At 40.2% G+C, this 26,127-nt stretch overlaps 1 protein-coding gene across 2 annotated transcripts in view; it reads right to left on the bottom strand.

Annotated features, from left to right (window-relative positions):
• Window positions 1–8,904: 8,904 nt before the first annotated feature.
• Window positions 8,905–26,127, bottom strand: part of LOC116508028 (gamma-aminobutyric acid receptor subunit rho-2-like) — a 30,265-nt gene continuing 13,042 nt past the window's right edge. The window contains exons 3-9 of one of the 2 annotated variants that reach the window (XM_032216474.1): window positions 23,128–23,195; window positions 22,003–22,226; window positions 20,313–20,395; window positions 19,616–19,756; window positions 17,953–18,105; window positions 12,656–12,843; window positions 8,905–9,929 (exon numbers count right to left, since the gene is read on the bottom strand). In XM_032216474.1, coding sequence (XP_032072365.1) covers window positions 9,615–9,929; window positions 12,656–12,843; window positions 17,953–18,105; window positions 19,616–19,756; window positions 20,313–20,395; window positions 22,003–22,226; window positions 23,128–23,195 — 1,172 coding nt within the window. In that variant the 3' untranslated portion in view covers window positions 8,905–9,614. Of the gene's footprint in view, window positions 9,933–12,655; window positions 12,844–17,952; window positions 18,106–19,615; window positions 19,757–20,312; window positions 20,396–22,002; window positions 22,227–23,127; window positions 23,196–26,127 lie in introns of both variants that reach the window. The other variant, XM_032216473.1, reaches the window with a different exon arrangement.

A 26,127-nucleotide genomic window follows, 5' to 3' on the forward strand; every position in this document is an offset into this window, starting at 1 on the left:
CGTCTAAAATTAAGTCCCGGACGAGAGGAGCTTTATGTACCACAGACCTGGCATTTAGCGACAGCAGCCTGAGTCCAGGGTCCTGACTACTTGCGCCATCTGGTCTCGGAGTGGGACTCATAGGGCCGGAAGGAGGGATCTCTGTAATGTAGCGAACCCTCCTTCCCCGGTAATGGCCTGCCCTAAAGTCCCCGCCATATCTGCCCCTCCCTGTTACGACCGTTAAGATCCAGAACGTCCACGACCTTGGCTTCCTTAAGCCAGAGATAAAGTAAGAGAGAGGCAGGATATAGCTCTTCATGTACATTAAGTCTATGTAAATCCCTAAATGGATGTAATGCTGTCTAACGAAAAAGGGGCTATGCTAGAGTGCAGCCAAGATGCAGCCAACTCCAATGCTGTGCCTCCAGATTGGCCACCAGCCAAAGTGAGCTAATGTCCCTGGATGATGCTCAAATCTATTTTGTGTAAGGGAATGACCTCCAAACTGAAAGGCTAGATTTAATGCACATCATTTCCCTCACCTGTCTCTTATTCAGACCATTTATGTTTCATTTGCCATCTTTTTAATTCAGCAGGAAGAACAGCAGAAAGACACATGTCTGCACCCTCTCAAATGCTCTTCACTTTCTCCCGAGCCTCCATCATTTTCGCTCCTCATAAGTCCAAAATAATCCTAGACTTTCTTCTTGTCTTCCTCTTATTTCATCATCTCTGTAAGAACCTCATAGGTAGATGTGATTACGCTGAATACCCATGGTACAGTTGAATAAATGCTTCGAATGAGCAAGTATATTCCTATTCATAGCAATAAATGAACATTTCTGTGATGTGGTAGGTATAGTCTAAATCAGCGGTGTTTGCACGCTATGGTTAAATAAAAGTTAAGATGATGGCCGTAATGATGTGATCAAAGTTCCAGAGTCACTTGTGTCACATATTTTTGTAAGAATAGGTAGAGGTTTGATTGTACCAGCCGAGGTGGCACAGTGGTTAAAGGCAGCACTGCAGGCTACTTCAGCTGACTGCAGTTCTGCAGTTCGGCTGTTCAAATCTCACCGGCTCAGGGTTGACTCAGCCTTCCATCCTTCCAAGGTGGGTAAAATGAGGACCCGGATTGTTGTTGGGGGCAGTATGCTGACTCTGTAAACCACTTAGAGAGGGCTGAAAGCCCTATGAAGCAGTATATAAGTCTAACTGCTATTGCTCTTGCTATTACCACTGTGGCTGTCATCTTGATTTTTTGTTAACTGCATTCTGTGGTCAGTGGTGGGATTCAAATAATTTAACAACCAGTTCTCTGTCCTAATGACCAGCTGGGTAGGCATGGCTCAGTGGTCATGTGACTGCGTGGGCGTGGCCAACTCAACATCACTCACAGCGATGGGCGCTTCGCCTTAGCTATTACAATGTAATAAAGGTTAACCGGAGAGGCAGTTTCTGTTAGAAGGGCAATAAAGATTAGGCAAGAAACAACACCAGAATGTTTCCTTCCTGCCTTCCTTACAGGATTAGCCTTTTAAAGTGGGAAAAAAACAAAATGAGATTTCTTCCAACAACCGGTTCTCAGGAACTGCTTAGAAAGTTAACAACCAGTTCTCCCAAATAGGTGCGAACTGGCTGAATCCCACCACTTCCTATGGTCATCCTCGGCTAAGTCTTGTCAAGCCTGAGTTTTTGGAAAAAGTTTCTGAATAAGCAATTTTAAAAAGTTATTCCACATTTATTATTTTATAAACAACTCAAGGCAGCGAACATACCTAAGGCTCCTTCCTCCTCCTATTTTCCCCACAACAACCCTGTGAGGTGGGTTGGGCTGAGAGAACCATCCAGCCAGCTTTCCTGCCTAAGGAGGAACTAAAACTTACAGTCTCCTGGTATCTAATCTACTGTATTAACCACTAGACCAAACTGACTCTTATTGTTCCTTATTTTCTGTTGTCATATAACTCCTTGTGTAGGTGTGGCAGTCACCCATGGCCCAGTGCATAACAGGGCATGCGCAGCCACGCTGAACCACACAGGAAAAAACAAACTCCATAACATCCTGATAATGCATAACATAACATCCTGATAGTTCGCTCTAGATGTGCCTTACCCAACGATGCCCAGGATTTGACCATATATAGACAGAACTTCCCTGAGCAGTAGATTAGCAATTGTAGTTTGACAGGCTGTCTTAAATCACATGCTGATTGCTCCTCCTGCCTTTGTCCTATCTCAATAAAAGGGGCTACCAGACCCCATTCTGGGTCACCTCATCCCGAGAAAGCTTGTGTCTGTGTCTTTTCTCAACATTGGCCTCATGAGCGAACCACGGGTACTTCACAATTTTCTTATTGTATTTTCCTTTAGCTCATAGTCCCCAACATAATAGCCTGTGTAGACAATTCAATTTTTGAACTGAAACAGTAAAGCCCCCTTCTTGCTATGAAACTTCTGGGATGTTTGTTTGCACTAAATTTTAGAGTGGTAAGCAAAGAAAGGTTATACGTGCTTTCAGGTTTTTGAGATACCTACCGATTAAAAAAAAAAATAGAAATACCAAGAATATAAAACCAAATGAAATATAATTTGAAATTTTAATTAAAAAAATAAACAGCAAGAGCCTAAATTTGAGACAGGACACCCAAGCCAAAGGGCTGTCCTAACTGGCTCTGGAAACGGACTGATTTAACTCATTATGTGCAATCAAGATGGGGTTAATTCTTATCTATCATACAAATACATTTTGCCCAAGATGATGTCTTCTCAACCAGGTCCTTTAGATGCACCCATTGTGCTGTAATCAAGTCCGACCATCTTCTTGGTAATCATCATTTTCTTCCACCTTTCCCAGCATCAGAGCCTTCCCTGGAGAACTAGAACTCTGCTTAATGTATCCAAGCGCGGTAATTTCAGCCTGGTCATTTGTGTTTGAGTAAGAGCTCTAGAGACAGGCTCTTCTTCTGCCATATCCGTCATCGGATGTTGGCAATCCTATTTTTGTCAACAGCCACATGAAAAAGTGCTGCCGAGTTTTCTCCAAACCAGTCCCTTAGGTTTTGAAGCCCTGATGTTCTTCTTCTGCCTAGAGACAGAATACTAAGCACCATTAGCCAAGCTGGCGCCCTGAAATGTTTGCTATGAAAATGGTTGTCATTGAATGTTGACATGTATGGTTAGTTCAATGAGAAAAGCAAAAGGGTTGCTAATTCATAATGTGGTTTTCTTGTTTCTGTGTCAGCTGCTCCTATCATTACGGCTCAATATTACGTGCCAAATCTTTAGGCTTTAATAAATTGGGGGTTTTAAATCCAGGTTTAAGATTATGTGAACCCAGTGTGGATTTCTGTGAGATTGCATGTCCACATGGGTGTTCCCAGAAGAATCAGAGAAAATAGCAGTTAGACTTATATACCGCTTCATAGGGCTTTCAGCCCTCTCTAAGCGGTTTACAGAGTCAGCATATCGCCCCCACAGTCTGGGTCCTCATTTCACCGACCTCGGAAGGATGGAAGGCTGAGTCAACCTTGAGCCGGTGAGATTAGAACCACTGAACTGCAGATAACAGTCAGCTGAAGTGGCCTGCAGTACTGCACCCTAACCACTGCGCCATCTCGGCTCTTCGTGTACAAGTCGCTTGGTACTATTAGAAGCAAGGTGTCTTTTTTACAGGTTCAATAAGGCATTAGAGATCTCCTGATCACTTCATTTCCAGTTCACTGCCATCCAGTCTTGGAATTGCTGTCACTCCCGTAAGTAAAACAAAATCAATTAATTAAAATTTGTATATCTTGAGTTGTGTAATTTACCCATCCAGAAATGTGTCGTTGGAAGCCAATGAAGGGTTAGCATATTTGGTGGATTTAATACCTTATCATCAGTTTTTATGATCAGAAGCCATTTACTAGCTGAACTATGCAATACAGGTAGTCCTCAACTTACAATAGTTCATTTAGTGACCGTTCAGTTACAACGGCACTGAAGAAAGTTACTTATGACCGTTTTTCACACGTATGACCATTGCCGTTTCCCATGGTCACATGATCAAATTTCAGATGCTTGGCAACTAGTTCATATTTATGACTGTTGTAGGGTCCCCAGGGTCATGTGATCCCTTTGTGTGACCTTCTGAGAAGCAAATTCAATGTGATTCACTTAATAACCATGTTACTAACTTAAGAAATGCAATGATTCGTTTATAACTGTGGAAAGAATAGTCATAAAATGAGACCAACTCACTTAATAAATGTTTCACTTATTTCCCCCTTGTGGAATAAACTTGAAATTGCAGGTTTCATACCCAAATTACTTTTTTTTCATGTAATATAATGCACATTTAAATTCAGCTGGTGCAAAACACAGCTGGTGAGGGTTTAATTTGAACAAGGCATTTTGACATGAAACCAGGAGAGCCCAGGCTGACCTTTCTGAATCGAAGCACTTTTGGACTGGATAGTTTCTATCTTCCAGACACGTTCTAAGTTACACTTCAAAAGTTATGGTTAGATTTGTATTGAGTTCCTACAACTCTGCTTATAGCTACTCTCCAGTCTATACTTGGTTTTAATGTGCAAAGAATTAGGGCATAGAATTTGTGGCTTTTAATCAATAATCCTTATTCTGCTTTCTTAAAAGACTCAGTTCCAGTACTCGAAAGTTCTCTATTGGGTTCCACCACAAAACCGCGGACGACAAAATCGCGGTCGACGAAAGCGCGCATTTGATGTCATCACAGCGCGACGAAAACATCACGCTGTGATCGAAAAATGTAAAAATAAAGCGAAAACCTTACCCTAACCCCCCCAAACCTAACCCTAAACCTAACCCTAAACCTAACCCTTAACCTAAGCCTAAATGTAACCCTAAAACTAACCCTTAACCTAACGCTAAACCTAACGCTAACCTTTAACGTAACGCTAACCCTAACCCTAACCCTTACCTTTATGTGAATCGGCTTGCTTTAATTTTATTTTTATTTCAATTTTTAATTTTTTTCGTCGTGCTGTGATGACGTCAAATGCGCGCTTTCGTCGATCGCGCTTTTGTGGACCGCGGTTTTGACGGGTCACGCTCTATTGAGACTGCAAAGCTCAGAGTTTTCCGGTCATACTGGAGGGGAAGCAGTGGCAACCTGAAGCAATTTTTGATGCCAAGGAATTCAGAATCAAGGTACACAAGGATACGTTCAACAATGATGTACTGTTGAACACAAACCTCATTGTTGTTTTTTTTATTGTCTTGAAACAAAAACTCAATTTTAAGTAAATTTTAGACTGCAACAAAACTCAATTGCTGGCCCATATTGCTCTCATTTCAGAAAATAATTTTAGTTGATCACATTGATCTAATAAATGCATTTGACTCTAAGGAAGGGGCCTCTGTGGCAGGGACATAAAGGGAGATGAAACCAGGGGTGAAATTCAGCAGGTTCTAACAGGTTCTGGAGAACCAGTAGCAGAAATTTTGAGTAGTTCGGAGAACCGGCAAATACTACATCTGGCTGGCCCCCGAGTGGGGTGGGAATGGAGATTTTGCAATACCCTTCCCCTGCCACGCCCAACAAGTCACGCTCGGTGACTACGCTTTACCGGTAGTAAAAAAATTTGAATTTCACCACTGGATGAAATTTCACGTCTTATAACTGCTGTAGGAGTGATCAATTCACTGCCTATGAGCTCTGTATATCTTTATCTAGGCAGTAATGTCATCTCCCCGTCCACTTCATCTTTGCAGCACATACGATCCCAAGAAGATGCAGTCAGTTATTGAGGAGGGGGAGCATTTTAAAACTTTTAAACCTTCAGTACACCTGTATTCATTTGCTTATTTATTTACCTTTATTACTTTTACAAATATTGCAAGGCGGTGAACATATCCAACACACCTTCCTCCTCCTATTTTCCCCATAACAGCAGCCCTGTGAGAGAGCGCATAACAGACCCAAAGTCACCCACTGGCTTTCATGGAACTAGAACTCACGGACCCCCACTTTCTTGCTTGGTGCCGTAACCACTAAACCAAACTGGCTCTTTATAAACCTCTTTTTTTGGGGGGGGGAATCCCTTCTCTCAAAACAAAAATGCAATAACCACCACAAAAACTTCATTTCTCAATTACTTGTTTACAATATTTGTATTTTAGAGCACAAGTCTGGTTCACAATAAAAACTACACCATTACCCCTGCCTCTTCTTATAAAATTGTACCACTGCAATGCCCCCATTTCAGACACTAAGCTGGTACATTTGAGAAGTACATGTTCCCAACAGCTGCAATCTTATCTGCCTCAGAGCACCATTCACCTCATGGAGGTTACGGAGAATTGATGGGTTGGAACACATGCAGAGTCCTTCTCCCTATCATAAGCCACCTTTTCTTAGGACTAGTTAGAATTCAAGTTTCCCAGTTGGAGGATTTGATTTTCAAATGGGACTTAACATGGCAACTTCTCAGCCACCACATCAGATGTGCACTGGAAGATGTCATCACAGAAATAGCATTTCCTATAGCATAAGAGTAATTGTGGAGATCTGTATCCAACAGAGTGCGGAAAAGGCAGAGGGTGGATATATGCTTTTACCTTGAATCATCCTTCATTCAGAACTTCTCTTTGCCCTGAAGGGAAACATACCTGTAAAATGAGGGCATCAAATTTCTTGATTATCTTTTTAACCAGCTAATGGTTATATATAGGACAAGGGACGCGGTGGCTCAGTGGCTAAGAGGCTGAGCTTGTCGATCAGAAAGGTCGGCAGTTCAGCGGTTCGAATCCCTAGCGCCACATAATGGAGTGAACTCCCGTTACTTGCCCCAGCTTCTGCCAACCTAGCAGTTCCAAAGCACGTAAAAATGCAAGTAGAAAAATAGGGACCATTTTGGTGGGATGGTAACAGTGTTCCATGCGCCTTTGGCATTTAGTCATGCTGGCCACATGACCATGGAGACATCTTCGAACAGCACTGGCTCTTTGGCTTTGAAACAGAGATGAGCACTGCCCCCTAGAGTCAGGAACGACTAGCACATCTGTGTGAGAGGAACATTTACCTTTTATAGCACAAGGGTACAGAAGAATAGCAATAGCAATAGCAGTTACTTATATACCGCTTCATAGGGCTTTCAGCCCTAAGCGGTTTACCAAGTCAGCATATCACCCCCACAGTCTGGGTCCTCATTTCACCCACCTCGGAAGGATGGAAGGCTGAGTCAACCTTGAGCCGGTGAGATTAGAACCGCTGAACTGCAGATAACAGTCAGCTGAAGTGGCCTGCAGTACTGCACCCTAACCACTGCGCCACCTCGGCTCTTCCCCACACCCTCTTCCACATTATAAATATGTAATAATTGCGTAATCAGGGAAGAGTAGAAAAAATGGCAACAGCACTATGGACAAACGTAACAGATTGTTCTGAAATCCTCCAAGGAATTCATATCCTCTCTTGTGGGTTGAAGATGATGATTTGAGGAGGAGTGAAACTTAGTTCAATCAGGCAGTATTATCTCCCCTGTTCATCAAATGCAAGAATTGTCATTTATGTTGCCGTGTATGCACAGAAAGAATAGAAGAGAATAAATTGTGGACTAGATTCTCCATATGTTACAAATTTATTGTTGGGCATTTGTTTTTCCATGGCATTTTACCATTGCCATTTCCATTTCCTCCTCTTGCCCCAGTTTGAAGAAGGAATTGAAAACAAACAATGGCTTAGTCTGAATCTATTCCCTCCTATTGTTTGTAATGGACGAAAAGGACAAGAAAATTAAGAGCGATGGGAAACAGCAGAAAGACGCTAAGATTCCCTAATCTCACTTCTGTCCTGCCAACCTGCCACCAGTTCCAAAGATGGGATATCCTGTGAATTCAGGCTGGAATGTTCTCTCCTGATTCTTTGTTATTTAAAAAAAAATCAGACTTGAGTTTCAGATTCATTTTTCTATTATTCACTATCTAAATAAGTAAAACCTGAGTGATGCAGCCTGAAAAGGTAGTTTTGCTACTGCAAAAGAAACTATATATAATGCCTAGTAATCCTACCTTCAAAAAGGATACTAGCATGTTATCAAGTAACTACTGAAAAGATTTATAAAATAGTATATATTCTACATGCAACAGAATTATAAAGAACAAGTAACTATGCTTCTTTATAGACAAATTTTAAAGAACAAGAATAAAACTTGCTCCGGGAAGTCACAGATGTCATCTGCCTAAGATAAAGAATAGAAGGCTTGGGGTATGATAAAACTAACAATCCCATCGATTTCCGTATGAGGCAGCAAAACATCTTGGGCTAGCTCTGTGCTGCTTCCAGATACTCAAGCCTAGTGGTTCTTTCAATATCATTGAAACAGGTTACAGAGCACCAGACATACAGTGGGACTTCTGGTGCCGACCATAATCCGTTCCAGGATTTTGGTCGGCACCCAATTTGGTCGTGACCAGAAGCAAGGCTGACTGCACATGTGCACACATACACAAAAAGGAGCGGAAGGGAAAATCAATGCGGCTGTGACATGAGTGAAACATTTAGCAGATTTTTCCATGGGCACCCGAATTGTTCATGATCTGAGCTGTTTGGGACCCAACATCCCGCTGTACAAGTACTCCACATTTTGCAACCACAATTGAGCCTTGAACAAGGTTGTTCAGCATAGTGGTTGCTAAATGAAATTGCCATTGTCCACACAATATTACTTCAACTTTCCTGCGCTTTCACAGACCTGGGGAGGTCATCAATGTGAGGAGTGATTGCGAACTTTTTCATCACTGTGGTAACTGTGAATGGTTGTTAAATAAAGCACTTGCTAAATGAGGGATACCTGTATTTGATTCAGAATACTTGTATGGACCAGTAAATGCAACAGAACTGTATAGCATCAGGTGAAGAGAAATATCTATAATAGTGCAAAGAACTTGCTTCTGAAGTCATTCTTTAGAACAATATTTAATATTTAAGCACATGTCTTATTTCTTTTTGCTTATCAACTGCTCAGTTTAGTGAAACATTTTCATTATCCTTCCCAATGAATGCATTTTTGAGAAAAATTGTAAGTGCATGATCCTGATAAGGGCAGTCCCCTCCTGATAAGGGCAGTCCCCTCGAAGATTCTTGCATGTATCCTGATGCATTCTAACCTGTCAATCTAGCTTGGGGACTGCTTCACAGCGCCTACTTCTTAACAAAAGAAATTTCATATGGGGCGCCAACAATCCCTTATGATAAAGATGGACATCATCATTGTGCTGGCTGATCATCAAATGAAACAGATTTATCTTTCTCCAACTGTCTCAATAAAGATCACAGAGCAGATTCCTAGCCACTTTTTATACATACATATAGCCTTTATGCCTACTAAGATGACAATTTTAATGGCTGAGACTAAAGTTCAACAGCCGCATATTTTCACATATGAAAAGCAAACTTGCCATATGTTAAGAAAGGACAGAGAGCAGAAAGTATCCAGTTTGAGTCAATCATCTACAACACCATTGTATAAAATGTTTCTTAGACAAATATCCAGTGTTTCCAAGAGCCACAGCTGATACAGGATGGATTATTTTCTCACTTGGAATCCAAAATTTTTATTACCGGAATCTTCTAAATATCTCCTGAGTTAATCAGAGCTACAGCATGTTCAGCAGAAGACAGACCAGTATACTATGTTAAAAAATATATAGGTGCCTGGAAATATTAACCTTGAATATTTGTCAATTGCATGAGTGTTCTGAATAATACGTAGGCTAACATGCTCTTTGAGCCCTTTCTTCTTTGATGAGTTAGACTCATCACTCATAGTCAAATGGATCACCATCTTCTCTTGTTTATCCTCCTCAGTTACTTCAGATACCATTTGATTTTTGGGATCACCTTCTGGGCTACCAGCATCCAACTCACTGTATATGCCATCTATTGTCATTCCTTTTGAAGAAATTCCACCCATGCATGGAAACTGCTAAAATAAAAAAAATAAAAAAGGAGAAGGAAAATGTAAGTACAAAATGAATAAAACGGAAGACAAAGATTGCACTGCAGTTTCATGTGAAATTTAAGTACCCTTGTATTTGCAAGTTCTTTTAAACTTTGGTTGAATCCACAATCCACCGAACAGAATTCATAGAATGGAATGGTGGGATTATTTTTTTCACCATGTCTTATTCTATCTGCAGCCTGTACCTGCCTCCCAAGTCTTCTCTGCAGGTTTGGGAATTGGTTTGTGACAGTATAGAAGAAAAGGGGAAATGACCAGAATGGTCACCCGATATCCGTCTTCCACTCAGGACTGTTCTGTTAAAGCTAAACAATCAGCAGACTATGTTCTTCTACTCAACAGACAGATAACCATGAATGTAACTTGTGATCTTTTATTTTTCAAAATTATTACTAAGACAGAATCTCAATATATGGGCTTACCATGTTACTATACATGTAATGCCATCAGTGTTAACCAGAAAACTTAAAATGAAAATTAATTGTTGCATTAAGTGCAAAAAGAATTAATCTTGAATTTCTTCAGAAATTTGGATTTGCATTTGAGTTACAATTGTTTAGAGAAAAAGCAACATATGTGTGTGTGTGTGTGTGTTTCCAAAACAGAACAGAGAAAACTTTGAATGATAGAGACAAAGATATTTCTAGATATTGTATTTATTTGTTCATTGAAGTGATAAAAATGGCTTCATCAGCGAAACATCCATATGCGTTTCATTTTATAGACTTCACCAGAATGCAGTTCTAATGGAAGAGTATCCATCTGGATTGCATGGTAAAAAAACAGTGTTGTTGGGACCTTTTCTCCTCTTGAGGATTGGATCTGAGGTTTGAGATTTGTGTGAGGTCTTTTACCTACCATAAGATTCTCAAACGCTTTCTAGTCTGCAGTTCCTTGAACAACTAAAATTACCATTTTATTGGGAAAACTGGTTGTACATTAAGAAAAAAAATATTTCAAATATAAACTTGGCTTGTATCAGCTATTATGCAACTTATAACGATAACATCCACAGCACTAATAGGGTAACATATCATCTCATACAGATGACATCAAGCATCCTGAATTGGTACATTCTGTACATGGAAATTTGCTTTGTTTTCCTGTCAGTTTAGTCACAACTTCCTGGCCATTCATCAGCAGTGACTGAAATAAAACCAGGGAAATACAATATTGAATTTCCCCATTCTTAATCTCCAAAACTGTTTCTGCTAAAGTCCCAGACTTAACCAGTCCCCTTCTTAGGAGTTTATTTGCCTCTGTTACTCCTATTGTCATAAAATTCCTACTTTTATAATATCTTCTCACATTTCACAGCTGGAATTCCTACACGCAGAGTCAATGGAGAAGCCAGCCATAAAATCACAAATTGGGCCCTAATGGATACTTTTATTAATGACCATGGTGTCAGGGTTCCAAGTAACAGACTCAATGCAATCAAATCTCTGAGGCATAGGTAATCCTCAAAGTACAGATTTATTAGGCATGTCATATTGGCAAATCTGGTGAAAACCCAACTCTGAAGGTCCAGTGGTTTTTCCCACCCAAATTAAATAAAAGTTCTTTCCCCCAATCCACATGTCCATTGCACAGTCCAATCTGGTCACATCCCCAACTCCAGCTGATTCCACTCCATGCCTCCCTCCCCAGCACCTAGTGAAAATGTCCTTGATTTTCAGGAGAAAGAATTTTATTTTGGCTACAAGTCCCTAGCTATCTATACACCTCCAGTTCCCACAGCTCAACCAATGTAGCTGTGGCAGCCCTGAAGATGCTCCCAAAATGACTTCAGGGTTGACACATGGTAGAAATATAGTTTACAGTAGTGTTGTCTAATTTAACTACTGAATTGCTTAACAATGAGGTGGCTGGTCCCAATTGTGGCCATTAAGTGAGGACTGCCTGTATGTATATCAGAAATAGATGGTAAATATACAAATATTTGTTGGAGGTGCAAGAAAGAGGTTGGAACATATAAATACATGTGGTGGGATTGTGATAGTGCACAAAAAATATGGGACATGATGTTTAGAGAAATTAGAGCACTGTTGAATGTAAATCTAGAGATGTCACCGAGGATTGCATTATTGATGCTGGTGGAAAAATGGGATATAAATAAAACAAAAAAAAGTATTGTAAATTTGATAATAGCAGCTAGATTAGTGATGGCTAAATATTGGGGACAAAATTGGGATATTCAAAGAAATGAGTGTTATAATGAAATTTGGAGTATGGCAACAAATGATAAATTAACAACAGAAATTAAACTTAACAACAGAAATTAAACTTGAAAAGGGATGATTAAAGTAAATAATTATAATGAAATATGGGGGGATTTTATAAAATCAGTGTTGGTGGAAGGCAAAGGGAATAAATCTACTCAAGAATATGTTGTTTTGGAGGGTATAAGGGCACAATTGGAATATATTGTGTATCTAAGAAATGTAAGGGGGAGGGAAAGGTCTCCAGGGAATGGGGGATGGACTGTAATATGTGTTTTTTCCTCTTTTCTTTTGTCTTTCTTTTTTCTTTTTGTATTCAGTTGTATATGTACTGTTTACATTATTTGAGCCTAAAAATTAAAAATAAGAAATTTCTACTATGGATTTCCCAAACTGGGTCAGTTGGGTTGGAGAAGGCTGTTCGAATATAGTCATAAACCCAGGCACATGGTAAGCATTTCTCACCTTTTCTTGCTCCTTCCGCTCTTGCGCTGTTGCCAGGTAGTTCACCGCTGCATATTCAATGACCGAGAGGAAGACAAACACAAAACTGACCCAGAGGTAAATGTCCACAGCCTTGATATAGGAAACGCCAGGCATGGAGGCGTTGACACCAGTGATGATGGTAGACATGGTCAGGACTATCGTAATTCCTGAAGAAGCCATATGCACAAAGATGTTATTAACACAAGCCAAGAAACAAGCTTATCTGAATCATGCCTAATAACCAGATACAGTTAATTTCAAAGGCTTTGTGGAAATGATAAAATGCAATAATCTTGAGCTTATACTAAATAACTATCATCAGACAGTAACTACCACCCCTAGGCATTACCTGTTAAGTATCCAATAACTGAGGCTTCTGAGATCCTCTAGGCCCTGTTTCTTGCCAGATTTTTATTTTGCAAAAATATCATTTATTGCTAACAAAAGGAGGGGGGAAGAAATCATTAATATCTGCTTTACAAATGGTCACAAGACAGCAGTCTTGGCAGAGGAAGGAATAGTCATCCTGCTCAAATCATGGTTGGCACCTTTGGAAGGATATTAAATTTACATGCTTTCTTTTATAATCACTTTTAGAATGCTTGTTATGTATTTTTCAGCTATTAGAAACCTTTGGGTTAACAAGTTTGAAATCCCTGGGCAAGATTGCCTACCGTCCTTAACAAAAGGAAGTTTTAGCTACAGGTGGTCCTTCAGGTACAACAGGCTGTTTAACTGTTCAAAGTTACAAATGTACCCCCAAAGTGTATTTATAATAGGGGTTTAAAATTGCAACCAACAAGAGACCTGATATAGTCACTCCTGAAGCGGCAGCCATTTTTATACCTCTGACCCAAGGGTGGGTTCTGGCTGCCGCTACTACCAGTTCGCTCAGGGACATGCTGCGTGCACGTGTGCACTTGATGCGTGTACACGTACAGTGCAACAAAAATTGCTCTGTGCATGCGTAGAATGGGAAAACAAGATGGTGGTGCCCTCAGTGCTGCGGAGAGAATTGGTTCAGGGGCGTGGCAGGCCTTGGTCGCTGCCGGTTCCGGTGACCCAGGCTGTCAAGTCACTACTGGTTCAGCTGAACCAGTCTGAACCGATAGGAACCGCCTCTGGTGTGACCTCCCTTTTTGGGATCCAGAAGTTGCCGGTAGTTATGACACTATTTCCAAGGTCCATGTAGTCAAGCACATTTTTTTCCCATCACATGACCAATCAAGATCAGGGACTTTGCAGCCAGCATGCTTCCCCTACCACCTTCTCATTGATACTACATAGAGGAGTGAGTCTCTCATTACTACTCTCGTTGCTTCTTTTGTTGCCGTTGCCTTGAGGATTGGGGGATGAGTTGCCTTTGTGAATACTTTCCTTTTTTCATTATAATAATGCACTTGTTTGTACATACTTTATAAAGGTTCCACCTCCCCCCCACATTTCTTGGAATTGCTTGCGGAAATACTAGCCAGCATCTACAGAAAGTAGATTGAGTAAAGTTCCTTTGCATACTATACTGTATTTGTTTCAGGGGTGGGTTTCAACCGGTTCACGGCGGTCCCTGCGAACCGGTTGGTCGGCGAACCCGGAAGTAAGTAACTTCTGGGAACGGCGAAGGGCCCACCCGCCCGCCCGCGCTCCTTACCCGGTTTTGACAAGTTCTGCGCTTCCACGCATGCGCAGGACGCATACAGCGCCTGCGTGATCCTCCAGGAGCAGCTGGAGCATCGCACAGACGCTAGTATGCATGCATGCACCGTGCGCGTGCACGAGGACGCCGCCGGCCCCGTTCCAACTGAACTGGTTGGAACAGGGCGAGAAACCCACCCTTGTTTGCATGTGTTTTGAGATTGCTTGCAGGAAGTTTCTTTGCATTCTACTGTACTGCGTTTGCTTGCTCTTGCTTAGAGGCTTGGTGTGTACGGTACTACTGTAAATTGCTTATAGGACAGCTGATGGGTGGGGAGCAGCAGTTCCCTCTGGAGGCTCCAAGGGAGCCCTGAAAATGTATCTCCCACCCCAATTTAAGTCCAAGCACTTGCATGGAAATGCTGCAGTTTGGAGGCAGAGGGCCAACCCGCCTTGCCAGAATAGCTGATGAGTGGACGGCAGCAGTTCCTTCTGGAGCCACTGGGGGAGCCATGAAAATTCTCGACCTTGTGGGTTCTCTTAACAATCACAGAGGTCACTTCACACAAGGAAGCAAACAGCACATCTGATCTTCCTTCACTTAATGTCCCGGTTGATTTGCTTAATGAGTGTAGTAAAAAACTGTCATTAAAATAAGTCTGATTCATTTTACAACAGATTTTAAAGATTTATGACCCGAATGGACAAGTCCTATTAGGATTGTACCTCAAGGACTATCTGTACAAGCTTAATTTAAAAAAACAAAGAACAGCAAAAGGTTGATCAAAATTTTTGATTTTAGAAAACTACAGATGAATAAGGGTCAATATAAATTTCAAATAAGATTTTGGAATTAATTATAAAGAACTTTTCCTGTAGCAAAATGGTTTTGTTTTTATTTATTTTTTTAAAAAAATAACATTTCAAAAATTGGACAGTAGAGGGAACTAAAGATTTCAGTTAAAGAAGAACAACACATAAACTTGACTGAGTGTTATAGAATAGCATACAATATTCTAAAACTGGAAATATTGGACATTTTTGAAAGAAGGAACTAAATATTAATATTAACAATGACAAAAGCCTCCATAGTTAGACTGTGTCTAAAAGATATTACGAAAGAGAAATCAGTTTTACCTACAAGACAGAGTTGAAAGTGGATTTACAAATGATAGGCTAGAAAACTATACTGTACTACTGAAAAAGATGTTGCTCTGATATTTTAACAATTAAAACTGAATATAAACAACAAGCCAAGAGAATGGACCTGGATAACTTTACTATACTGGTCTTACAAAAGTGACATGCTAAAGTTTTGAAAGGACCAAAAAAAATGAAATCTTCTATGATGTTATTTGAGTGCATTAAAGCAGTGGTTCTCAACCTATGGGTTGGGACCTCTTTGGGGGTTGAATGACCCTTTCACAGGGGTCACCTAAGACCATCGGAAAACACATATTTTGGATGGTCTTAGGAACTGGGACACCAATTCTATGGTTGGGGGTCACCACAACATGAGGAACTGTATGAAAGGGTCGCGGCATTGGGAAGGTTGAGAACCACTGCGTTAAAGATTAAGGAATATAACTTTGATTTATTTCATCAAGGTTAAAATAGATTCATTATTTCTGGTAACCCTTAATGACACAAAAACTAAAATAATGCTGCTTTATGGATTTGTTTTATACATAAGAAATGGGCTATGGGAAGAAAATATCATTGTAATTTAAGAGGAAGTGAAAATTATTAAAATTGTTTATACTTGATTGAAGGTTGGAAATCATTTCTTTTTATGTTTCTTTTCTTTTTCTTTACTATGTTGTTCAATTTTTATTATTTCCACCTTTCCTTTTTTTCTTTGCATCTTTTATTCTATTTTCTTTTACTCTGTATTCGTTTTTACTATTGTAATTATAATATTTAATAAAATTATTTTTTGGGGGGAAAGGAAGACTATAAGAAGATTGACCTCAACTCTGCTCATTTTCTGAGACGCTTCCCAGGCCTGGAGGTGTTCCCGGGCTTGGATGTTTTTACTTAGATGCTTTTCTATATTAGTTGTTATTTTGTATGTGCTTTTATTTGTTGTTATTCACCAAGTCCCTCAGGTGATATAGGCAGTCATATAAATCTAATTAACCTAATTAAATCTAACTGAATTTTTTTTTATAGTTAGCACTAATCTATACAAGATTAATTTCTAAGATATTACTGTATTTTTCAGACTATAAGACATTCCGGACAATAAGATGCATCTAGCTTTTTGGGAGGAAAACAAGAGAAAAAAATCTACCTCTGCCTCCCAGCATCCATCCGGTATTCACCTGGGCTGTTTGCCATGGCCCACTTGCCGCGAAATTGAACTGTTCTCCTCGTACCCTTTGCCACCGCTTTTTCGCCCCCAAGTTTCTGCCCCCAGCCATTAACCTCTACCATCTCGCCTCCACTATTAGGACCCTAGCTGTTTATGCCTATTTGGTTGTTGAGCATTTGTGGCACATGTGCTTCTGCGAAAGCATGTGCCTGCAGTCAGTTGTATCCTTCCTGCATTGGGATCTGGATTCTTCATGGGTCCTTTTAAATGCCATCCCCATTCCCTCCAGGAATTAGTAACTCAAAGTACCAGAGCAATCCTTACACCTTTTGTGCTGTTCATAGGCCAATCAGGAATAACAAAAGATAAACATTGCCAGAAAGGAATCTGTCTATGTTAGAGTATATGACTGAGTTTTACAATGTAGTTAGATTATATGACTAAAGTAATTATAATATTAAAAGTAAGAGAATGTGTCTGAGGAATTGTGACAAGTAGAAAGTCATAATTTTAACTTTCCTGTGGCCATTGTGTATTTGGGGGGGGGGGAGGATGCAAAGGATTTTCTAGCTCGGATCTAAGGCAACTGGGCGGAGAAACAAACACCTGGAGAGGAAACTCCACAAGGAACACTTTCTCCTCCCCTCCCTCTTTCTCCCCTCCCTTCCGCTGATTGGCCCAAAAGTTCAGGGTGAACAGTGTTTCTCCTAAAAGCCCGTGAGGAAGGGCCTGGGACTAAAGATGCTGGGTCCCATTGGCCGGCACAAACAGCTAGAGTCCTAACAGCGGAGGCGAGATGATAGAGGTTAAAGGTTGGGGGCGGAAACCTGGGGGCGAAAAAGGGGCGGTGAAGGGTACGAGAAGAGTCCTAGTCCCACTTGCTGCTGCGGCCCGTTTCTTGTGGCCAATTCATTGCTGTGGCCCATTCACCACCGCAGCCTATTTGCCCCCACAGCCCATTCGCCACTGCCGCTGCCTGTTCACCACAGCCTGTTCGCCCCCACTGCCCATTCTAAAACAGCTGATCGTTGTCGCACCAGCCCCCCTCCTACCCACCCCACCGCAATATTCAGAGTATAAGATGCACAGACTCTTCTATCCACTTTTTGGGGAGGAAAAGTGCGCCTTATACTCTGAAAAATATGGTATATTTTTATTTCTGTGAAGACAAAGCATAATATATAACTTTTGCATACCTTGCCCTATTTTAGTTTTAGAATAAAAATCTTAAGACATTGAAATCAAAATGAATGCATATAATTTTCTAAATGAGTTATGTTGTAAGAAACAGTCATGCCATATTTTACGTGTCTAGACAGGAACCTCTTACCTAATGACACTCTTGCAGGCACAGCTCTGTGGTCTATCCAGAAGGAAACCCAGGATAACATGACCATTAACGTGGCAGGAAAATACGTTTGGAGCAGAAAGAAGAAAATATGGCGACGTAGAATAAAGTTAATGTAAAGGCGGTTGTAACGACCTATTGAAGAAAAATGTTAAAATGTGAAGTGAGCAGAAACATAAGCAGTCATTAGAAAAGGCATGTTAATGCCACACAGATAAAATATAAAGAAAAGGGGAAGGGGAGAGAAATATTGAAAGAATACAAAAGGAAGAAAATAAAAATGCTGATAGACTAGTTGTAGGTGTGAGAGAGACAGAGAAAGAGAGAGGGAAGGGGGAGGAAAGAGGAGAGAATTTAAGTACTGTATTTTTCCTTGTAACAATGATGCTGTCTATAAAACCTCACTGAAAATACAGTAACTTTATCTTATTGCTATAAACCAAGTATCTTCCATAAAAAATGGGAAACAATGCTGAACTACACAGCCTAGCTGCCCCAGCAAGTTCCTCAATAATGAAAGTCTGTAGAGACTCTCAGTCATCCAGGTCATGGTTGTCCCAAAGTTTTTTTCTTTGAAGATGTTTCACTTCTTATCCAAGAAGCTTCTTCAGCTCTAACAGGATAGATCCTTCCGTTCCCTACTATCCTGTCAGAGTTGAAGAAGCTTCCTGGATGAAAAGCGAGACATCTTCAAAGAAAAAACAAGAAAGTCCAGTTCAATAGTGAAGGCGTTGATAGTTGTAATTCTGTAGTATCTGGAGAGATGTCTTCTCAAGAAAGTTATTGTCTTTTTTTTTCTTTTTATTTTATTTTATTGTGTGTATTAAATATATATATAACAGAGAGATACGGGGTGTGTGTGGGGGGGGAAATGTAGTTGGGATGGATTGCCACAGGTAGGGGAATAAGAAACGATACTAAATTATAACCTATTAAATGAAATAATAAATGTACAAGAATGATAAATGTTAAAACACCTGTAACCAAACGACATAATGAATGTGATGATGGGCTTTTTTTTTTCTTTTGTGTGTTTTTTTTGCTCTTTTCTTTTTTTTTCTATTGTTGTGTGTATATGTTGTCTATGTAACAAAAAAAAACATTTATAAAAAAAAGAAAGTTATTGTCTTTTTGTACTTTTCCTCTGAAGCCTGAATTATACAGAAAGTGTGTTTGATTTTTTAAAAAAAAATCATATATGCTGCTTTAACAATATCTACCTCATTTTGTAAATAACATGAGAGAATGTTGGAAGTCTTATTACAGCTATATTAGATGAGACAGCAAAGAAGCTTTTAAATTATGATTAAATAAATTTTGTTGATCATTGGTTTACACAAGATGCTTTATTTACATTCCCCAAGCAACTGTCTGAATACAGAACACAAGACCACAGTGATGTTGTTTTTAAAATTCTGTACCGGCATCAAAGATTTAAATATGTACTTAGCAATGAAGCTCACTTAAGAGACTTTTAAAAATTCAGTATCTCAGTTACCTCCAATACTATATGCTGCACAGGATAGTTGGGAGAATTAAAAAGTGTACTTGGAAGACTAAGTGGGCTGCCTGAGTTTGTCAGAGGAAATACAGTCAAAAAAATTAATAAAGAATGAAAGAATGGAGTGAAATGTTCTTGCCATACCAGTACTACTATAGAAAGCAAGTCTGGAGGTTGTATGAAATTTTTGAATCAAGAATTGAGACAAGGAAATCTTTTCATCTGTTTTTAGAGATTCGGTCCCGTTTTTCCAGTATAACATCAAATCTTCATCTGTATATGCATCTGCAAAGGTAAGATGTAGAAACAGTAAAGTAATTATTTCACCAGTCAGCAGCAAAATTATGAAATATGACAATTAAATAGAGCCATGTGTTTTGTGACTCCCCCAAAACCCATCAGACTACCCCACTCTATACTGATTTTCTAAATTTAGAGGTTGGAAATAAATGAAAACTACATTAAAAAGCTTCAAATGGGTTTCATGCAGTTAAGAGAAACAAAAGTAGTTCTCCAAAGAGAAAGTAGTCCAGAAAATCAGAGTCCCATTAATCTACTGGACATGGTCTCCCCAATGCACTCCCTGCTTTTTTTTTTAAAGCACTCCATGAGTTCCCCGTTCACAAACATCTTTTTTAATGCTTGTTGAATATGAAAAGGCAGAGGAAATAGTGTATTTTTAAAGGCAGAAGAATGGATACTGTAGGTTGGCTCTGCCTGAAAGCACACAAGTAACCAGCTCAAGCAGAAATAACGGATATCAGTAAAGTCAACAATTGACCGCTGTTTAATTTGTTATCCCTGTAGTTTTACTACCAAAAGATAAATAAAAGCTACTGACAGCTTTCAAGCTCCAATGAACACGTCTGTGAATCTAGGGGGAAACGACTGAAGTCCATATTGCACATTGCTGTCACTGTGATCCTAGAAATATAAAAAATTAAGAGGTAAGGGAATAAGAAATGATACTAAATTATAACCTATTAAATGAAATAATAAATGTATAAGAATGATAAATGTTAAAACACCTGTAACCAAACGACATGCTGTATGTGATGGTTTTTCTTTCTTTTTTGTGTTTTTTTTGTTTTTTCATTGTTGTGTGTATGTGTTGTCTATGTAATAAAAATAAAAATAAAAATTATTAAAAAAAATTAAGAGTTGATATCATTACAAAGAAAGACCTACAGGTATGGGATTACCATATTTTTTTAGAGTATAAGACGCACCAAGATTTTGAAGAGGCAAATTAAAAAAAAAGGTTTTTGCACTCTGAAGATCTCACAAAAACGGCCCGTTTTTCATGAAAATGGGCCCTTTTCTTCAAAAAAAGGGGGGGCATGAATAGCCTTTGGGAAGGTTGTAGAGTGCTCCTGGGGGTGCCCCCCCCCAAAACGAGCAAAAAAACCTGCCCATTTTTTGCGAAAACGGGCCTGTTTTTTGTCCCAAAAAAAAAGAGTCCATGCATAGCCTTTAGAAGGCTTATAGAGTGCTCCTGGGGACTGGGTAGGGGCAAAATTGAGCAAAAAACAGCCTGTTTTTAGTTCATTTCTGCCCTCCCCAGCTCCCAGTAGCACTCTGGCAGCCTCCTAAAGGCTATGCATGCCCATTTTGGTGAAAGGGGTGGGGTTTCAAGAGGCAAAAAATGCTGTATTCAGTGGATAAGATGCACCCATATTTTCAGCCTCTTTTTCGAGGGAAAAAGGTGCATCTCTTACTCCAAAAAATACGGTAATAGAGTAATATATGGATGAATCCATGTAGAAAAATAAGAGTTGATGTTATCACAAAAGAGGAGCTATAGCCATGTGATAAATACTGTCTTGCCCCGGCATATAACTTTTATATACTGCTGTTGCTCTCTAGCCCCATCTAGTGTCCAGAGAGACAAATACCGAATATATTGTTTGAAGCTGACCCCACCCATTAGCCCGCACTCTCAAAACAAGTGCACGCTGGGAAGCCAGACTGCATTTCCTTTAGCATTTGGAGAAGGCAGAAGCACAAGAAGAATCCATCTTAATCTGCTGACCCCACCCCATTACCCATTAGCCCGCACTCTCAAAACAAGTGCACGCTGGGAAGCCAGACTGCATTTCCTTTAGCATTTGGAGAAGGCAGAAGCACAAGAAGAATCCATCTTAATCTGTGGCACATGGTCATCCAAGGACAAACCCACATCTCACGCACAGAGCATCGCTGGTGAGATTTAAATTGCTTGTATTTATCAATTGTTATGTTCAGCAGTAATCTTGTATTTGGTTCTCATTGAATGTATTCCTATTTTCCCCAGTTTCACCATATCCTGTTCTTTCAATAAAGCATTCAGATCTAAGCACACAATCTGTTTTATTGGAGGATAGGTGGGTTTAGCTGCAGGTCGAGCTGCACACAGACTAACGTATAAGGAGGACAAGACAAATACAGTAATACATGAAGCCACATATTCATATTTGAAATCTGTTCATGAAACAAAGATCTGCTTGAATTACAATACTGGAGGAAGAATATAGAAATAACTGTGGGATTACCTCGTGCTATAGAGCACATGGCCGTCTGGGAACACCCGCAACATGATGTTGTCAGTGGTGGTATCATGAATGAAGGATCTTTTAGAGTGGACAAAGAAAATGTCTGGCACCCAGATCTTCTTTACCAACCGTCCATCAAAAGTCATGCTCCTGTTCGTACAACTGGGAAAGGAGAGACGCTCATCCTTCCAATAATGTCTCAAATACAGTGTCATTGTAAAGTCCTGAAACAAAGTGTGGGGTGGTGGGAGATATCTTGTGATTATAAAAAACTAGATTAATTGATAATTGTGGGTTTTTTAAGATATCAGAAAAAACTCAAAAGAAATTGAACCATTCCATCACAGTGAAGAAGGCTGTCTCCCAATGGCCATCTGTTGCATCCTAGATGCTCTCCAAATAATATTACCTTAGTTCACATATTGCATGATTGGTTTAATGATGGTTTACTGAATAGGCTATAGTTGCCTGGGAACACATTAAACCATTAGGATGGTCGGTCAAGTCCAACCATTATTGCATTTCTTGCACAAATGTGACTAGTTCCTGGGAGAATCAACTCAAGAGCTTGATTTCCTTTTAATAATAAACAAGCAAACATTTGAAGCCAAGAAATAGGTCAAGGTTTCCTGAGAGACCTAGTTCTGCATTCTCAGAAGCACAGACATTCTCTTAATTTCAATCTCTCAGTGTTACTTCTTCATACATTAGGCTTCATTCAACTCCAACTAGGCTTCATTTTTAAGAAAACCTATAACAATTATCCCATTGACAATATCATATTATTTTGATTGCTGCACCACAAAAAAATCAGTTAGTGCAATAAATATTTATACATACATACATACATACATATGTCTTGGTGTTCTATACCATATAAGGCATACACAAAAAGAGAAGATCAAGAACACAAGCCAGACCCAGAAGAAGATGGAGACAACATCAAAGCATCAAATAACAATGGTTGAGGCCACCAGAAAGGCAAAAAGCAGAACATTGTATCTTCCTTGATGGAGGGGAGGGGAGGAGGAGGAGGAGGAATAATAATATGTTTTCTTTAATCTGTGGGAAAATCCAAGTCACATCTGGTTTTGGATAAGAAATCTAACATTAACAGTAGCGTACCATATTGACTTCTGAAATACTGTCCAAATTTTCAACCTGCACATCCACTCCAACAGGAATAGCTGGACCTACAAGAGAAAGAAACTGAGATGTTGAATATAAGTAGTTCTTGCTTAATGATTAAATGAAACTTCTGAAATGGGTTTTTCTTTTCCTATATCTATTAAACAAAGAACAGCTCCTTTGTAGAGACATTGAAGTATTAATATGTCTTCCCTCCAGGAATGAGGGTGGGTGGAGGTTGGCTGTAAAGATACCGTGTTTCCCTAAAAATAAAACAGGGTTTTATTTTCTTTTAACTCCCGAAATAAGCACTTGGCCTTATTTTTGGGGAGGTCTTATTATTTTTGAAGTGCAGGTGGCTCAGCCCATGGATCAGCTGATCCAGAGAGGGCCAGAAGTTCTGTCTCTGCTTCTGGCACACTCTTGCCAGCCCTAGCATCGCTGGGCCTGCTACTCTTTTTGCGCCTGCCACTAAGAGAAGTGGCACAGTAGCTAGGTGTTTGTGGGAGCAACTTCCGCGAGGCCATTCTGCATGGATGACGGTGCATGTGGGGCACATGGAGCATATTCCCCACTTCTCCCCCCCAGGAAATGGTGGGGACTGGTTGTCCATGCGTTTAAATATTTTAGGGGAGGGCTTATTTTCATGGGACGGGCTTATTTTAGTACATGCACTCAAAAGGCCAATTCGGGCTTATTATCTGGGGAGGTCTTATTTTCAGGGAAACAGGGTACAGTTGGCAATGGGAAAGAGCACTGTTGAAGCAAACAGAGGGCAGGGTTCAACTGGGAGTTGAAAGGGATTAACATTTCCTTGTGAATAAAAGAATGAAAGAAATGCCCATTCAAGGACAAATGTCCACCTTAAGTTATATTTCAGCTGCATATAAATGGTTTCCTCTTTAGGATTTGTATTTGTAATATTGAAATATGTTTTCTCTCTCTGTAATGTACATTTAAGGCTAGTTCTTGGACCATGCACTGCCAAGCCTAGCTATCAGATTTTGCTGCATCAATTACAAAGGAGATTTCCTATTTTCCCAGAGCAATTGGATCAGGGAACTAAAATAGGTGACATCACCCCTCTTGGGTCAGATGTGATGAAAAGCACTCAGCATACCATAGTAGAGGACAGTGTTAAAAAACATACTAAGCAACTGTAGCTATCGAACAAGTCTTATAACAAAATTACTGGGCATCCTTTTATGAATTAAAGCAATGATGGATAGAAGGCTTCTTTTTTAATAAAAACAACTTAAGCCTATAGGTCCACAGTGGATTAAATTTAATGAATTATTAGATGCAAATTAACTGTGCTTTGTGTTTCTAAGGCTCCTTCAAAAGCAGGCAACAATGGGGCGTGGAGAAAGATCTGTAAGGATCTTTCACAAAATGAAAGAGCACCAAGAATCTTGTATCATTTTAAATACTAACGAACAGCATCAGTATTCATGCATCCAGGTGCACAAAGTACTAATACTCCTATCCAAGCGGTGAGAAAAGGCTTCAAGCCAGAGAGGAGAAAGGAAAATATAAATTCCTTGTTTTTCTCAGCAGTGCCCTCTGAGAAACATATCCCTGGAGAATTTTATGGCATGGAGTGTTGTAGTAGTGTCTCCTCCATGGGACCAGCCTTCTGGTCCTCAACAAAAATAAGATATCCCAGGATCGAGTGAGAGCTAGAGATAAGAGAGAGTGTTGTGGGGCTGTTGTTCGTTTTTTTGCCATAAAGAGATATGTGTGTAGCAGCTCTGTGATACCAATCTTCTCCTAAATATTTCGGTGATCCTATCATATCTCAAGGGTTAGGAATAAACTATGCATTTTGAAATACATATAATACTCTCTGTCTCGTTTCTATCCTGCTTTAATCATGAGGTGGGTGAGAGATGCTGTTCCTGCAGCTTCGATCCAGGATACTTCAAGAACAGCAATTGGTGGATTCCAACGCTTCTTCTTGCCTTCTACTCTGTGTTTCATCCTAGCGGGGGGGAAAAAAACAGGGCAGGCTGGGCAACTGGTCCCCGTGATGGATGCTTCAGCCAACTTTCAAGCTGAGTGACAGATAGTCATAAAAAGATGCCTCCTCCAACCTGCTCCTGTGCTTGTCTTCTGTCCTACTGACCAGTCAGCTAATCTGTTTTCAGACACGGGCTTAGCACTCTTTCGGAAGAGTGATAAGCAAAGGTTCAGAAATAATACAAGTAATACCTCATCAATGTGGTGGAGGGTCTGAAAGGACTCTCAAGGGGGCCCTCTTATGTTTCACTCCACTCTTTCACTCCCCTCCCCTCCCGCGAAGAGGAAAAACTGACAGGCCTCTTGTCAATTTCACCAGAGGTCTCATCTATGCCAAACTGCTAACTGCTGCAAAAGAATGACAAGAGCCTGTGGACACCAGCAGCGAGAAGTAGCCTGTGGAATAGGCAAAATAATGCTCCCCCTCAAATGAATTAAAACCAGTAGAACTTATTTCTACATGGGTCATCTTGTCAGCAGTAGTAGTAAAAAGTCTAATGCACTTGTTTGGGACAGAACCAGTTAATACAAAGTGTTCTGACCCCACTCCGTCCAGTGATTAACGCCGACACAGGCTTAGTAGTTTGCCACTCTTTATTTACAGCAATTACAATCCTGTTGGCTGGAAGCCCAGACACGACTCACAGGCAAGAAGTTGGCAGCAACCCAGACTCCCACAGATAAGAGATACAATACAAATAAGAGCTTCTCCAGATTGTTATGAATGGTTGTGTCCTGCAAAAGGATTCCTCCCAAAGTCTCTTCTTATATACTCTCTTGGCAGGGGCCAAGCCACAACCACTTGGGCCTGGTTATCTCCTATGAGTCTGTCTCCTAACTGCTGCCTCTGTTTCTCCGCCCGATGTTTCCTGGCATCAGGGACAAACTTCCTTTGATCTTCCCCACTGCTCCATGCCTCAGGCGCCTCCTGGTAGCCAACCAGCCTCTCTGGTCCCTGCTCTGAGTCCGAACCCTGCC

This window comes from Thamnophis elegans, chromosome 4, assembly GCF_009769535.1.
Source record: "Thamnophis elegans isolate rThaEle1 chromosome 4, rThaEle1.pri, whole genome shotgun sequence".
Lineage (NCBI taxonomy): Eukaryota > Metazoa > Chordata > Lepidosauria > Squamata > Colubridae > Thamnophis > Thamnophis elegans.